Below are 17913 nucleotides of genomic sequence, written 5' to 3' on the forward strand. Positions count from 1 at the left end.
TTTTCTGGGACCTGAGAGAGGAGATCTGGCAGTTCTGTGAGAACAAGGGAAATGACATCCCTCAGCTTTCAGATGCAGACTGGCTGGCAGAACTTAGTTTTGCTGTAGACGTGACTTCTCAGATGAATGACCTGAATGTCAAACTGCAATGCAAGGGCCTTTTTGTGCATGAAATGTACAGCGCAGTGAAGGCTTTCATGAAAAAGTTGCAGCTTCTATCAAACCAAATGGGGGACAATATTCTCACTCACATGCCAACACTGAAGGAAGCCAAACCATTAGCTGATCACCTCCACAGGTACTCATCCATGTTAGAAGCACTGCATGCTGAGTTTTCATTGCGATTTCAAGACTTCAAAAGACTTGAGAGTGAAATGGACATGGTTTCTTCTCCCTTCAGCTGCAATGTGGATAATGCACCCAGTGATGTTCAGATGGAACTCATTGACTTGCAGTCTGACACACTTCTGGCATCGCACTTTAGGTCTGTCCCATTGCTTGAGTTTTACTCATCACTCAAAGAGGAGAACTTTCCACACATGAGGAGACATGCTCTGAAAATTCTAGTCCTCTTTGGATCTACCTACATATGTGAACAGACATTCTCAGTGATGAAGTTCAACAAATTCAGACACAGATCCTGTATCACTGATGACCACCTCTCAGCTGTCCTTCGCATAGCCACCTCAGATATTCCGCCAAATTTCAGTGCACTTGTTCAAGCCCAAGACAGACTAGATTTCTCCCACTGAACAGGTAAATGATTCTTATATATAATTTGCTGCATTTTATGATGGGCCCTTTATAATGGCCTTTTATAAATTTGGTTCGGTCCTCGAACACAGATCTGATTTTCCATGTGGCCCCCGAAAGAAATTAATTGCCCACCCCTGTTCTAGGGATACCGAACCTACACACAAAGTCTTGTACAATTTTCTTTGCAGTGAACACAGCAGTATTAGTGGCTGCCGGATATGCTTCTACCCAACCGGAAAACACATCAATACACACTAACACATACTTTAAATTCCTGCACGGTGGTAATTGGATATAGTCAATTTGTATTACCTGAAAAGGTCCGTCTGTAGGAGGGATGTGGGATGGCTCAGTTGGAATAGTTTTCCCAACATTTTTCCTCAAACAAGTAAGACATGACATTGCTTTCTTACCCGCCTGAGAGGAAAATCCGGGAGCACACCAGTATGCCCTCACCAGTTTGCACATACCTTCTTTACCCAGGTGAGTCAGACCGTGTGCTGCTTCAGCCAGGCTTGGATAGTATGTTCGGGGAGCTACAGGCTTACCTTGTCCATCCCTCCAGAGTCCTAAGGACTCTTGGCCACATCCCTTCGCCTTCCAGACCGCCTTTTCCTGCAGGGAACACAAATCTTACATTTCAATTAATTTCTGCATGTCTAATGTCTGAAAAACCATCATAGTCTCGGTCGATACAGTCATAGGTTGTCCTGCTGCCCATTTAGCAGCTTCGTCTGCCCTGTTGTTGCCTAATGACACTGGGTCTTCTTCAAAGGTATGGGCTTTGCACTTTATGACGGCTACTGTTCTGGGTAACTGTATCGCTGTCAGAAGTCCTTTTATGTGTTGAGAGTGTGCCACTGGCGTACCTGCTGCTGTCGTAAAGTTTCTAAGACGCCAAAGGGCCCCAAAATCGTGCACTACCCCAAAGGCGTACCTAGAGTCAGTATATATATTGGCTGATTTACCCTCTGCCAATTCACACGCTCTCCTTAGTGCTACTAGTTCCGCCACCTGGGCTGAGTGAGGTGGACCCAGGGGTTCAGCTTCTACCACATCCTGATCGTCTACAACAGCGTAACTAGTACATAGCTCTCCTGTCTCTGTCTGTCTATGGCAACTTCCGTCTGTATAAAACGTAAAATCTACATTTTCTAAGGGGGTGTCACGTATGTCGGGCCTTGCAGTAACGGTCTGATTCAGGTGTTCCATACAGTCATGCGTGTCAGTATTCTTGCCTAACTCATCATCAACCAGGGTCTCCTCACCTCCCACCCTTTGTGTCTCTAGAGACACATGTGGAAGGTATGTAGCTGGATTTAAGGTGCTACATCGTTTGATGGTGATGTTTGAGGGTGCCATCAGGGCTAATTACCACTTTGTGAATCTAGCTAAAGAAACATGTCTGGTTTGGGCTGAATTTAACAGAGCTGATACAGCATGGGGTGTATAGATAGTTGAATTATGTCCTAATACTACGTCCTCGCTCTTACTTACCAGAAGAGCCGTTGCTGCTACACTTCTGAGACATGTTGGGAGTGATCTTGCCACATTGTCTAATTGTGCACTGTAGTATGCTACCGGTCTGCTAGCGTCACCATGTTTCTGTGCGAGGACACCTGCTGCACAACCATCAGCTTCTGTACAAAATAGCTCAAAAGGCTTTTCATGATCAGGTATTCCCAATGCAGGTGCTCTAGTCAGACTATCTTTAAGATTAAAGAACGCTTGCTCTGACTCTTCTGTGTGTACAACACGTTCTGGTTTTGAGGAAGAGACTAGCTCCTGCAATGGTAATGCCAGAATAGAAAAACCTGGGATCCAGGATCTACAGTATCCACACATCCTCAAGAAAGTACGAATCTGCTTCTGGCTCTGCGGCAGAGTCATGTGTTGTATGGCCTCAATTCTGTCGGTTGTCAGGTGTCTTAGCCCCTTGGTGAGGCAGTGTCCTAAGTATTTGACCTTAGTCTGACATGGCTGTAATTTATCCTTTGCCACCTTGTGCCCTGTTTGTGAAAGATGAAGCAACAACAATTTAGTATCATGTAAACATGACATAAAAGAATCAGAGCACAACAACAAATCGTCCACATATTGAATTAGAACAGACCCATTGTAGGGTTGAAAGGATTGCAAACAGTCATGTAAGGCTTGGGAGAAAATACTGGGTCTATCAATGAACCCCTGGGGTAGTCTGGTCCATGTGTATTGCACTCCCCTGTAGGAGAATGCAAAAAGGTATTGGCAGTCAGGGTGAAGAGGGACTGAGAAGAAAGCAGAGCATAGATCAATGACAGTAAAATGACTGGCAGACAGTGGAATCTGCATGAGGATGACAGCTGGATTCGGCACTACGGGGAATTGGCTCTCAACAACTTTATTAATTCCCCTTAAGTCCTGGACTAATCTATAGCCCCTCCCCCCATTCTTCTTCACAGGGAAAAAGGGACTATTTGCTGTACTGGCTGTACGAATTAAAATCCCTTGTTGTAACAGCCTCTCAATAACAGGATATACCCCTAGTTCCACCTCCGGTTTTAATGGATACTGTGGGATTTTTGGAGCTATCCTACCACTTTTTAGATTGACCATGACAGGGGCTACATTTGCCATCAGTCCAGTGTCCTGTCCATCTCTGGTCCATAGTGAACCTGGTATTTCCAGCAACATCCCCTTTACTTGAGCTGGACTTTGTTCTATAACAGGAGAGTGTAAACATTAACCTTTGAGGGGTGTCCAATATATCCTGTACCTCATGTGCGACCTTCTCCGGTATATCTAAGAACACACCATCAGAAGTACAGTATATGACACATCCCATTTTACATAACAAGTCTCTCCCTAGCAAGTTAGTAGGAGCTGCCGCAGCCAAGAGGAACGAATGCTTGGTATGCAGGGGCCCGATAGTAACCTCAGCTGGTTTAGATAGTGGATAATGCAACACTTTTCCCGTTACGCCGATGGCTGGAATTGTTTTACTGGTCACCTGTAGATTGAAAGGAGAGGTTATCACAGATCGGGCCGCCCCTGTATCTACAAGAAAAGTTTCTTTCCTACCAGCTATGTCAACTATCATTGTTGGTTCTTCACTCTCACTCTCAGTTAACCTCACTGGCTGTAGACTACAGGTATGACCTGACCCCTAGCACTGACTATTGCTTTCCCGTGCAACATTTACTGCTGCGACATGCGCGGGCAGGTGTGAGTCTTCTAGTCTATGTGAATCTCTCCTTGGAGGATATCTATGTGACCCTTCATTAGGATTATACCTTCCCTTTGTACAATCTTTTCTTATATGTCCTTCTTCTTTGCAATTGTAACATCTCAACATTCTGCGTTTCCCGTTATGTGGGTTATATGCTGGTGGTCGTGTATGCATTCCCCCTAATGCCTGTATACTCACCGTCATCAACTTGTCACTCTTTTCTTCCCTTTTCCTAAAGATATTTTTGGCATGTTCCACAGCAACTTCTCTAAGAGAATCTACCGTGCTGCCTCTCCAACCAGGGGTTGAGGTTTGTACTCTTGTTTTTTGATTTTCCTTTAAACCATCCATCAGTACTGTTACCGCTACTTCCCTATGATGTGGGTTCTCCCTTATATCTGATACCCCTGTAAACTGTGTCATTGATGCAAGAGCTCTACCAAAATAATCCGCTGCAGTTTCACTGTCTTTTTGTTTTATGGTGAAAATCTTACTCCAATTTACCACTACTGGAAAATATATGGCTAAGTGTTTGACAATTTGTGCTATATTTTTTTGGTTAATCTCATCAGTCAAGGTGTCATCTTCCTCCAACAAACAATCTTCAATAAATTTTTGTATGTTAGTATTGGGAGGAAGACACGCCCTCAACACTACACGCCAATCCTTATTGGTTGGTTCGTGGGCATTTCCTAAGTCTTTAACAAATTTCTGACATTTAGCTAACTCCTTTCTAGGATCTGGGAATTCAGTCATAATGGAACGTAATTCCGATCTAGTCCAGAGACAATGCATTGTAACATTTCTTAAAGGAACTACACCATCCTTGTCCGGTTTCCCATTGGTAACTGATATTGTGCGGACTGGGTACGCACCCTCTGGTTCACTGACTTCAGGGGACACTACAGGATTTGCTGGTTCAAGATTTAGAACACTTTCACTCCTAGTGATCACGCTACTCTCACCTATCTCAGCCATTTTCTCATACTTGCGCTGAGCCTCTAGTACACTAACAGCATGGGCAATGGCCGAAATCACAGTATGTTCATCTTCATCTTCTGATACACTTGATTTAAACTGGCTTAAAACAGGATACAACTTAGCAATTTTTCTATTTTCAGTTTTAACAACGGCTGTACTTACCCCTTCCGCCACATAAGGTGGCGGGGGCGCGCTTGCGCTGAGTTCGCCACGCTTCTCAACGGTTACATCCGCCTTGCGCGCGCTTTTCGCCACGCCTACTTCCGGTTTGCATTCGCTGCTCTGCCACGTGTTACCTTCCATTTGCCACAATTTTAAACAATCATTATGTTTATTCCTCACTTTCGTTGAGTTAATCAACCATACTTTATCTTTTACAGTATTTAGTACCTCTGCATTAAAACCCCCTATTGTTGGGAAAGGCCTATCACAACCTTTGGTCACCACGTGGCAAATCTACCGGAAGTTCGCGTACACACAGCAGGAAATACACATATGCTAAGCAATGCAATACAGTTAAAACGCACAATGACAGAAAAAAAAGAAACAGTTTTCTCTTTTGTCCCTAGGTTCTAGTTAGCGTGCCCTAGATAATGCAAAACGGACATTCGGTTTCACAACACAGAGTAAAATTCAGGTTTTGAACACAATGCGTTCTTACCCGTATATGACGCGTCTCCACCCTTTGTTGCGGAACCGAAATCCGTTGGTCTTGCGTATCATCGGCAACGAAACCTCCAAAGCTGACGAGCCCCCAAATTGTTATGTGCGTATTGTCGCTAACCAATAACGATTGTCGAACCTCGATTTGTGTTTCCAACGCACAAAGATTTATTCGCAATAAGTAGAATAATATGCTCAAGTGAAGTAATAATAAATACAGCCGTTACTTATCGCAGGCGCTCTGGATCCAGTGCAGTCATTCAATCCTGAAGTCTGGGGACAAGATGTCTGAACACTGGATGTGAAGCTGCTGCTTATATACACAATTAAATACAGTAATACAATGAAGATGGTATAGCTTGCATCTATTGGTCCAGGTCTCAGGAAGGTCCAAGGGGTTGTCAATCATTGGCTAGTTCATCCCAAGGAATCCAAAGGAGGGGGTCACCTCTCCAGGGGGTATGCTCGGCTCTTCCCGCCAAGATTCCTTACTCTTAAGTAGTTCATAATTCCTTATCATTCATAACTTGTGTATGCACTCTGCGATTCCCTCGCAGAGTGTACCAAACAGTAGGATATGTAACGAGGTTCATTATGATACCACTCATGATGTGATTCCTTCAACCTGTTCCGTGTATTTCACTAATATGCATGTAACTCTAATATAACATATAAATACTACTATATTTCAACATAACTGACTATGTGTTGCAACTACCATTAATGTGTACTATTTTATAAGTAGGCGTGTTTGTGCGAATGTATGGTAAAAGACCGGTTACTGTTGCTGTCACGTGTAGTGGATGTGTACGCCCTTTCACGCCGTAGCGTGCCCTTGTATGCTGTAGCGTACCGTGCGCATCTTTTCAGACAAAGACAACCAAGTTTGCTCGACTTTAATTGAAATGACTTTATCCAATTTGCTGACTTCGACATAAGTTAATTGGGGAGGGGTAGTGGAGAAGAGGGACAGAAAGGGAGGTTTTCTGTGGAGAGAGACAGGAAAGATGGTTTGTGATAGAAAGGGACAGGGAGGGGAGTTTGTGATGGTAAGGGACTTTCATTTACTTCCCTTCTCTCTGCTACTTCACTCTTCCTCATTTTCTCCAATCTTACCCTCTACCTACAGACTTTCAAGACAGTGAACAACAACTCGAGGAACAAGAACCAGAGGCCAGTCATTATTCTTCATGCAAGTGAAAAAAAAAATCTTTCAGCTAATGTTTACAAGTGCTTGCTTGGCACCAGGCCTCCATGCTACACCTCTGCACCAGCGGATCGGGGAGAGATAGATGGGGAGGGGGGGAGGGTGCCTATATACATGTACTGGGCCCCGCGGGTTCTGGTGGCAGCCTTGTCTATAACTACTGTAACTTCCAAGCACAACATTCTAATTATTATTTTGAAATGCTATTTCCCTAAGAATCTGTAACTAACTTCTGTGCAATAAGTCTGTCACGTTAATAGTACTGAAGAGGCCACTGACTGATATTGACGCAACTAGATTTAGAGGGGCAGAGTTCAACACACCCCCTGTATTCACCAGGGACCCCCTCAAGGAGGTATGGGCTTGGCTGCGTGTGGTGTGCAGGTAGCGGTTCTCCCAACTAGTCACCAGTGCAGTGGAGCGCACACAGGAGAGAAGATAGCAGGTGCAAAACAGCCGAGACACGGTACATGAGGGATTAGCAAGGAGAGTGGTCAGAGGAAGCCGAGGTCAAGAACTTGCTGGACAAGAGGTACCAAATCACAAAACCAAGGGATAGTTAGGAAACAAGCCAAAAATCAGCAATTGGAATGAAAACAGGAACAGGACACTGGAATGCTAGAGACTGGAGAACCAATACTCTGGCACCAGATTGTTGGGAGGAAGTGCCAGATATACCCTGCAGTGTCCCCCGATAAGTAGAGGTGGATTTCAGCAGTCAGATGCACCTGACCGGCGACTTATTGGAGGAGAGCGGCGTCCCGTTGCCTAGCAACAGAACACGGGCCTACTGCGCATGCGCACTGCAATTGCTGGAAGTGTGTCCCTTTGCTAGGCAACGGGCTGCAATTCGGCAGGAGGACAGGCGTCCGTCACCGGCACATATGCACAGTACGGGGACTGCGCATGACAGTACCCCCCTCCCCTCTTTCTGAACTCACAATCTCTTTTATCAAAAACTTATTTGCAGTAGCTCCATCATCCAAACTTTCTAGGTGTATATTTCCCACATACACTTTTTTATGGTGATTGTATATCCATCTGCTTTACCATATGATGATATTTATATTTGTACACATTATCACAGGGCCGGACTGGGACTAAAAATCAGCCCTGGCATTTAAAGCACACAGGCCCACCTCTGTTGATAAGCTGGAAAAAAAAATGTGTGCAGTGGCGGTGCCGCCAAAGGCGTAGCTATATTATGTTGGGGGCGTGGTCAAAATGGTGAGTTGATACATACATTATAATAAAACATTACATTTATCAGACTCTCCCCATCCACATTACGCCACCCCCCCAGATACATTATGACACCCCCAGCCCACTGTACTTATCTATGCTTATGATGCTGCTGACATTCCTGTAGAGTGAGCAGGGAAGCTCTTAGTCTCATGAGATTAATAAATCTCGTGAGATTTAGAGCTCCTCAGCTTGCTCTGCAGGCTGTGCCCTGTCCGGGACGGAGCACAGATCCTCCTGCTGACCAACTGGATTAAGGCTCGGGGGGCCCGGGCCCTTAAGTCAGGGGGGCTCCTATGATGCAATTTGGCTATTAGACAAATTTTTGACAAATACAAAGGCAATACAGTGTGCACTACTGTTAGGTGCACGCAGTTCTGCCTTAACAAGCAGTACAGTGTGAAGCAGGACATATCTCACAACTGTCTTTGTAGTCAGACCAAATCCTGACTAAGTGGGACAGTCACCCATTAAATTCAGAACAGTTGGCAGACTGTCCTGGTCTCTCCTACCTGTCTTGTCATGGTCACCACTTGTGGCTGCTGGTGTCTTTAGATCAGTTGCTACTTGTCTGGATCCTGGAATGTTGGATGCCCTATTTGGAGAAAAAAATGAGCAGATGAAATTTAGCCCTGGTGTTAAATCAATATAGCATCCATGTTTTAAAATTAGGCCTCACTGCAGCCACAACATTAAAGTACTAGTATTCACATTTGATAAATACATCTATTTCCCTCCAACTAGCCCTGACATTAAATAGTATTCCCATTTAATAAATAAAACTATTTCCCTCTCTCCAAAGCACCCCAGCATTAAATTAAAAATCCAATCACCCCATCTGAAATTGATAGGCCCCACTATTAAATTGCCCCCATCTTCACCCCACAAATAGAATAGCACCCAATAATTAGCCCCCACCTGCAATTCCCTATTAGATTAACAGCCTACCTCCCACATTATATTAAGAGCTACCCATACACACATTATGGTCATACACCGGCCCACACACACATACTATAGTTATACTGTTACACACTATAATCATAACCTGTCACACACACACACATACTATAGTTATACTGTTACACACATACACACTATAATCATAAAGGTCATTCTTTGGATATTTTTTTTGGGGGTTATTTTTTGGGTAATTTGTATTCATTGTCATTCAGAGCTTGATTTATATATTCTTTAACTTTGTCGATCCCATTTTTATTGGCGCCTGTCAGTAAATTCTGTGTTATTTTTTGTTACACTATAATCATACCCTGTCACACAAATAGATAGATACCCTGTCACACAAATAAATAGATACCCTGTCACACAAATAGATAGATACCCTGTCACACAAATAGATAGATACCCTGTCACACAAATAAATAGATACCCTGTCACACAAATAAATAGTTACCCTGTCACACAAATAAATAGATACCCTGTCACACAAATAGATAGATACCCTGTCACACAAATAAATAGATACCCTGTCACACAAATAAATAGATACCCTGTCACACAAATAGATAGATACCCTGTCACACAAATAGATAGATACCCTGTCACACAAATAAATAGATACCCTGTCACACAAATAAATAGATACCCTGTCACACAAATAAATAGATACCCTGTCACACATATAGATCCCCAGTCACACATATAGATCCCCTGTCACACATATAGCTTCCCTGTCACACATATAGCTCCTTTGTCACACATATAGCTCCCCTGTCACACATATAGCTCCCCTGTCACACATATAGCTCCCCTGTCCACATATAGCTCCCCTGTCACACATATAGCTCCCCTGTCCACATATAGCCCCCCTGTCCACATATAGCTCCCCTGTCACACATATAGATCCCCTGTCACACATATAGCTCCCCTGTCACACATATAGATCCCCTGTCACACATATAGCTCCCCTGTCACACATATAGATCCCCTGTCACACATATAGCTCCCCTGTCACACAAACTACCCCCTCCCTCTTACCTTGTGCGCTCCACAGCGCGCTGTACAGTCTCTCCTAACACATGGGACGGCACCTATCACATGGTGCTCGTCCCATGTGACATCTCCAGAGCCATTCATAGAAGAGAGGGGAGGAGCGACCACACCAGGAAGTAAGTGTAGTGCTGACCCCACTGCTCAGCACACAGACTGTCATGCTGAATTCTGGCATGACAGTCTGTGTGCTGAGCGATGGGGCCGGCCAGCTAGCAACCGGCCCATCTGGCCATCGGCCCTTCTGCCATTTGCCAGAAGTGCCAGATGGCCAGTCCGGCCCTGCATTATCAGCTCATTATGTTCTAGTCTCATTGTACCGGTATATCTTAAACCAAATTCTTGTAGTACAACCCTGAGAGTGTGTTACTTTTACAGTGGACCTTTCACCTTTCACCTCTAACTAAACAATTACTCCCTGACTTAGATCATACTTGGCAACTCCCGGAAACAAGTTTCCGGGAGAGGGGGCGTGACTGGAGGGCGGGACGAGGCCAATCGCGACATTTTGGCCCCGCCCCCGCAATGGAAACTATGTTTTCGTGGGGGACGTGGCAAAAATGACGCGATTTGCCTCGCCCCACCCCCTCCCGCCCTCCAAAATGGCGTGAATCAAATGACGCGATTCTCTGTGAAATCCAGGATGCGGGAGAAATGCCAACTCGAATTTCGGGAGTCTCCCGGACTTTCCGGGAGAGTTGGCAAGTATGACTTAGATTCAAGAAGGCATTGCGTAAGGCCGTAAGCTGTTTTTTTGCATATGTGAGAAATAACAGGGGAACAGTTAAGTGCAGTGTGACACATTTTTTAAGCTAGTATAATAGTATCTTTTTTTACTGAAACAAGTATCAACCATGTGCAGGCATTAATGTATTGTAAATAATCGCTCCTGTCATTAACAACTTTAGTTGATAAGATAACAATAGGTAAAAATAATGTTTTAGTAAAGTCAAATTTAAGTATAGGTATAAATCTTTCCCATTCTCACAGCTAGACTGTGGGTCTCTGTGAATAAGGGAGATGTATGTATTTGTTTACAATCTGTGTGTCAATGTGAAGAAGGGAGATCTATATATTTTATTAGAAGCTGTGTGTCTGTGTGAACGAGGGAGATCTATATATTTTATTAGAAGCTGTGTGTCTGTGTGAACGAGGGAGATCTATGTATTTTATTAGAAGCTGTGTGTCTGTGTGAACGAGGGTGATCTATGTGTTTGATTAGAAACTGTGTGTTTATGTGAATAAGGAGAGAAGCTTTTACTTTTCAGAGAGACATAGCTCTTAAAGATACACATAGCGCTCTGCCCATTAGCAGACAGAGAACCAGACTGAGAATCTGAATCTAGGAGCTTTATGTATTTTAATAGGTACTGTTGGCTCTACTTACTAACTAAAATAGCACCACAGTTTTTTGAGCTAAGTAGTGTAATATCTGGTTATAAAATATAATGGGGGGTATTCAATTGACGGCGTGATCGCCGAAAATCGAGCGCTCTAAAAATATTAGCGGTAATATTTTTAGAGCGCTCGATTTTCAGCGATCACGCCGTCAATTGAATACCCCCTGAATCTCTACTCAAAAAAGTTGACATTTTTATAAATAAAGGTGAAAGGTACACCTATATTTCCACGTATGTTTAAGGCAGTAAACCAAACACAAAGCATGATTCTGATACATTTGACTGAGCACTTCCAAACTGTCTTGCCACATAGTCTATCATAGTGAGATAGTCCCTGCTTTTCCTGGATATGAGCCTTCTTGGACTGTTCCTTGGCCATCTTGCATAGCAGTATGTGCTCTTCCTGCTATGCTCAGACCTCCCATCAGCAAAATTATATGCACCCATTGTTCAATGAGTCAGTTTGTCTACATTATCAAGTATAAACCTGTGCATAGTTTAGTGTTGTGCCAATAAATGTGATTAAATACAGGCACATCTACATCCATTGTTTACCCCTTTAAAAATCCAATGAGAATCTTTCCTGCAGTGTCCCAATTGAAGTGACAAATAAGTAATGCCACTAGATTGCTGCAACTTCATATAATATCGCTGCAGCTGTAATGAATTACTAGTAACTGCAGAAGTGTCTTACTGTCTTACAGGAAAAATTATGCACACCCAGCTTTAGATGAGACCCTAATTCTTTAACAGCAAATCTACCCCAGAGTCCCAAAATAATGTTTAAAACATTATTAGAAAAGTGAAATGTTTCAGATCTAGAAGTAGCTATCCAAACAATACAGTCATTGCTTAATTATACCAGAAGCTCTTATGTATGAGGCTGCATAGCAGCAGACAGGTCAGTGTGCCCTTGGTGACCCCTGTCCACTGCTGAAAGCACCTAAAAAGGGCATGTGAGCACCAGAACTGGACCATGGAGCAATGAAGAAGATGGCCTGGTCTGATGATTTACATTCTATTTTACATTATGTGGACGACCCACATAATGTAAAATAGTACATCCTGGTGCCATCTCTTCTTCAGGTAAACAATGCTTGTGCATCGTTTACCTGGAGAAGAGATGGCACCAGGATGTACTATGGGAAGAAGGCAGAGGCAGTGTGAAGCTCTGGGCAATGTTCTGCTGGGAAATCTTGGGTCTTGGCATTCATGTGGATACTACTTTGACATGTACCACCTACCTAAACATTGTTGCAGATCAAGTACACCCCTTCATGGTAATTGTATTTCCTGATGGCAGTGGCCTCTTTCAGCAGGATAATGCACCCTGTCACACTGCAAAAATTGTTCAGGAATGGTTTGAGGAACGTGACAAAGATCAAGGTGTTGACTTGGCCTCCAAAGTCTCCAGATCTCAATCTAATCGAGAATCTGTGGGATGTGCTGGAAAAACAAGTCCGAGCCTTAGAAGCCTCTCCTCGCAACTTACAGGACTTAAAGGTGCTGCTAACATCTTGGTGTCATATACCACAGGTCAGCATCAAAGGTCTTGTGGAGTCAATGACTCTATGGGTCAAAGCTGTTTTGGCAGCATGAATGAGACATACACAATATTAGGCAGGTAGTTTTAATGTTGTGGCTGATAGGTGTTGTCGAAGTCGTATAATTGGATGAACGAAAATATATTGGTTTAATATTGGTTTGCCGTGCGATTGCGAAGCGTACGCCACGTAACACGTGGCGTGATGCGATTGTATGGTAAAATACGCACGCACACACTCACATTACCACATTTAGTTATTTATATAATTCATATTCATATTGGTACCGTTACACATGTAATTTATGAGCAGATAATATTTGGTTTATTAGTAGTATATATATACATATATATATATATATATATATATAATGATTATACGTACGCTTCAGTGATATATATAGTTCAGGTTGTGGGAAAGGTGGCATGTCTGGTATCATACTGAAACCCTATTCATCAGCAGCTGTCCGGTGCAGTCGGCGAAGAGATCGCACATTGCATACTTTAGTTATTGATATAAGGGAATAGTCCTTTGTATGATGCTGGCTATGAAAGGAGCAGACCCCCTGGAGAGACGACCCCCACCTTTGGATTCCTTAGATTGAATCAACCTATGATCTGTTTACCCTGGACCCACCCAACGTCTGGACCTATAGAAACACCGGGTCCCGTGGGTGCGCAGCGAGCGCATGCGATAGCATTGGTATGTACTTATCTTTTGGTATTGACTGTACTGTACTTTATCATAATATAATAATGTATTGAATTGTTAACTATTTACATCTGCTAAAATAAATCACTTTGTGCTTTGGTAACACATACAATTGGTTGGGCAATGCTTATTTGAAAACAATAGAATTACTTTAATAGTGTATATTTTGTGGCATCAGTATAAGAGGTAGATTAGCAGCCAGGACCAAATGCAGAAAAAGAAGAGCCAATTTTGCTAGTAAAGTACCAGATTTTGCATTCACACAGAGTCAGAATACAACCCATAGTTCTCTGTGAGCAAGAATATAAGCAAAACAGAATAAAAGTGAAGTATATAACAAATTTAATTAAATTGTTATAGAGATAACCTTGATCTTTCCAAAATTTGGATTCAGATGAATCAGAAGCTTGATTTTTCTGTAGAAATTATACAATGTAAAAAAAAACACTTGGGATCAATCATAGCTGCTTTACTAAGGAAAACCAAGGATACATGTGTAATTGCTTACTTCATATCATTCTTTTAATATGTAAGTAGGATGCTGACTACATCTTTGTGCTCTATAGTCATTGGGACCTTTAGAGATTTAGCACAAAACTGTTTCCCTTTACTCTCTAAAGTTGGCCACATGTGCTGCAATATCACAGTTAATATTGGGCAATGGTAAGATACTTCACCTGGTCTGTCCCCAAAACCACTGTAATAGCTATCAAATGATGCTATCAAAAATTGATGGAAAATGCAATAGGAATATAACTGCTATAAGTCTGTTTTTTGTGCACTAGATGGCTGTAGTTAAGCTTGTGATAAGACTGCTTGACAAGTCCGATCTCATCTCATTTGACCAAAGTAACATTTTGATACTGTTGACTCATGTCGATAAGCAGGACTAGTTCATGTGTGGTCAACTTTTGCCAAATCTAAATCGACAAATTAAAACTGACAAAACCATAGATATTTCTCTAAGATCATTCCTATCTATAATAAGAAGATTGAAGGCATACCTGATATTGGGATAAAGATATTGATTTCTGCAGGGTATTGTGGGTAAAATGTTGACACAACATTCACAGTGTAATTTGTGCCATTTTGCAGTTCTAAGCAAACAACAGGATATTCCTCATCTGTAGTGACATTAAGCATCAGTCTGTGTATGAAGTCCTTCTGATAACGTCTATACCCATGTACGAAAAACTGAAAAACAGCATAAAAAACATACCAGCTTTAGACTTGAGAAGTGCTTTATAACACAAAACAATGTAGACATTTCTGGGGTCACACATTTTTCTTTTCCTTAGTAGAAGAACTACAGGCTTCTCCTTGCTATATCTACACTGAATCGGGAACAATGCTCTAATTAATAATACACTAGACTTGACTGATACAGATTGTTTTTGTGACCAACAATTGCTCTACTTCCTCTTTTTTACATGAAAATAAAAGGAGCAGCATAATTTGTTACACTCCCTGATTTCAATCAGAAAGATTGCAAGTTGCATCTCTGGTGATGCAATATTATTAGACTGTTTTCAGTGATGATAACATGTCAATTTGTGTACATTCGTGGGCAAAAATTTTGGGACCCTTGCAATTTTTTCCAAATAACTTACAATTTTCTCTAAATATGTGTTGAAATTAATAGTGTTAGGTCTCCTTGATTCTCTCCGTTAATATACAGAACCTTTGTTTTTTTATTCTGAATGTAATACTGTATATTTGTTTAGATCAGAAATTGAAAAAAAATAACATTAACAACATTGACACCGTAGACTTAATATTGGGTAGAACAGCATTTGGTCAAAATAACTGCAATCAACCACTTCCTATAGTCATGATGAGTTTCCTGCATCGCTCTACTGCCAGTATGGGCCACTCTCCTTGTGTAAGCTGTTCTAGTTCTCCCAGATTTGAAGGGTGCTTTCTCCCAACTGCAGCTTTGTAATCTCTCCAGAGACGGTCTATGGGATTTAGACCTAGACTTATTGCTGTCTGCTTCAGAACAGTCCAGCGTCTTGTCTTGAACCTTCCTGTGTGCTTGTTGAAGTGTGTTTGGCATCATTGTCCTGCCTGAAGATCCATGATCTTCAACGGAGAGCCAGCTTTCTTACACTAAGTTCAACATCGCACCCCAAAATGTATACAGGAAGTTATTTATGAGAGTATTGGTGATAATATAGAGGCATTGTGGATGGAAATATCCAGTGGAGGAAAAAGTTCAGAGAAGTTGCTGAAAGGGACATGCTATAAACCATTAGATTTTAGTATGGTTAAGGAAGCACAACTTCTACAGCAAATTGAAAAGGCTACACAACTAGGTGAAGTTATGGGACTTAATTATCCGGACATTGATTGGAGCACTTAGACTTGTGGTACAGCCAGGGTTCACAAGTTTCGGAGCACACTAAAAGATCATAACATGGCCCAAATAGTAGAGGAACCAACTAGAAACTATACTGGATGTAGTAATAACAAATAATGTAGACAGCATATCATATATTCAAGTAAGGGAGCACTTGGGAAATAGTGATCATAATATGGTCTCATTTAAAATTAGTTTCCAGAAACAACAGTATAATGGATCAACTAGGACTTTACACTTTAGAAAGGCAAATTTCAAATAGGCTAATGGGGTCTATAAAGTGCATAGACTGGGATGCAGTTTTTGAAGGAAAAATCACAGAAGAAAAATGGGCTGTCTTTAAAATGTTGTTGGGAAAATACATATGTAACTTCATTCCTATGGGAAACAAATGTAAAAGAATTAACTCTAAACCAATGTGGCTAAATAAAAAGGTAAGGGAAGAAAAGGAAAAGAAGAAGCGAGTATTTAAATTGTTTAAGCCTGAAGGGACTGAGGAGTCCTTCCATTTTTACTATGAATGTATAAAAATCACGAAAAAAGGAAATTAGATTGGCTAAATTAAAAAATGAAAAACAAATTGCAAAACTAAGTAAGACAAGCCCTAAAACATTTTTTAAGTATATAAATGGCAAAAGGATTTAAAAAGACAATATATGATTCCTAAGAAGTGAGATGGGTGCATTAATTAATGATAATGAGGTATTAACACTATCTTTTTTTCACTATTTACTAGAGAGGGTTGTAGGAATAATACATAAAAATGAAAATGCAATAATACCATATATTAACACATGGCTGACAAAGGAAGAAGTCCAAAGATGACTAAATAAATAAATAAAGCTCCAGGTCCAGATGGCATACACCTAAGGGTTCTTATGGAGCTAAACTCAGAAATAGCTAGACCGCTATTCTTAATTGTCATAGATTCAATTTTATCTCGCTCAGTATCAAGGGATTGGCGAATAGCAGATGTGGTGCAGTTGTTTAAAAAGGGAATGAGATAACAACTAGGGAACTATAGACCTGTAAGCCTGACATCACTAATAGGGAATCTACTGGAAGGTATATTAAGGGATAGTATTGAGGATTACTTGGTGCACAATAAGATTTTTAGTGGTAATCAGCATGGATTTGTGAGGGATAAGTCATGTCCAACTAATCTAATACGTTTCTTCGAGGAAGTTAGTGGGAATTTAGACCAAGGTAGTACAGTAGATGTGGTCTACTTAGACCTTGCAAGGGCCTTTCATACAGTACTACACAAGAAGTTGGTTTACAAAATAAGGGAACTGCTCTAAAAAACAACATTTGTACTTGGGTCGAAAACTGGTTGGAGAATAGGGGAAAGAGAGAGTTGTAATAAATTAATCATTTTCTAATTGGTCAAAAGTTTTAAGTGGTGTGCCTCACGGTCCCATGATGTGACCACTTCTTTATAATATATTTATTTATGACCTTGGTGATGGTTTTGAGAGCAAAGTTTCCTTATTTGCAGATGATACCAAACTCTGCAAAATAATAAAATCAGAACAAGATATAGTTTCTCTGCAGAGAGATTTGAATAAACTGGAGGACTGGGTGGCCAAATGGAAGATGAAGTTTAACATAAGTAAATGTAAGGTTATGCACTTAGGTACCAAAAACAAGTACGCAATCTATAAATTAAATGGAATAAATTTAGGGGAATCTATAATGGAATCAAATTTGGGAGTGATCTTAGCAATAGTGCTCAATAGCAAGCAGCAGCTGCAATGGCCAATAAAATATTGGCATGCATAAAAAAGGGGCATAAATGCAAGGAAAGTCAGTGTAATTTTGCCACTATATAA

General features: G+C 41.5%; 1 protein-coding gene across 4 annotated transcripts in view; it reads right to left on the bottom strand.

Annotated features, from left to right (window-relative positions):
- SUSD1 (sushi domain containing 1) overlaps nucleotides 1–17913 on the bottom strand; it is a 235253-nt gene that overhangs the window by 65931 nt on the left and 151409 nt on the right. For all 4 annotated transcript variants that reach the window (XM_075210949.1, XM_075210946.1, XM_075210950.1 and 1 more), the window contains one exon: nucleotides 14727–14916. In XM_075210949.1, coding sequence (XP_075067050.1) covers nucleotides 14727–14916 — 190 coding nt within the window. The remainder of the gene's footprint in view (nucleotides 1–14726; nucleotides 14917–17913) is intronic.

Source organism: Mixophyes fleayi, chromosome 1, assembly GCF_038048845.1.
Source record: "Mixophyes fleayi isolate aMixFle1 chromosome 1, aMixFle1.hap1, whole genome shotgun sequence".
In the NCBI taxonomy this organism is placed as follows: Eukaryota; Metazoa; Chordata; class Amphibia; order Anura; family Limnodynastidae; genus Mixophyes; species Mixophyes fleayi.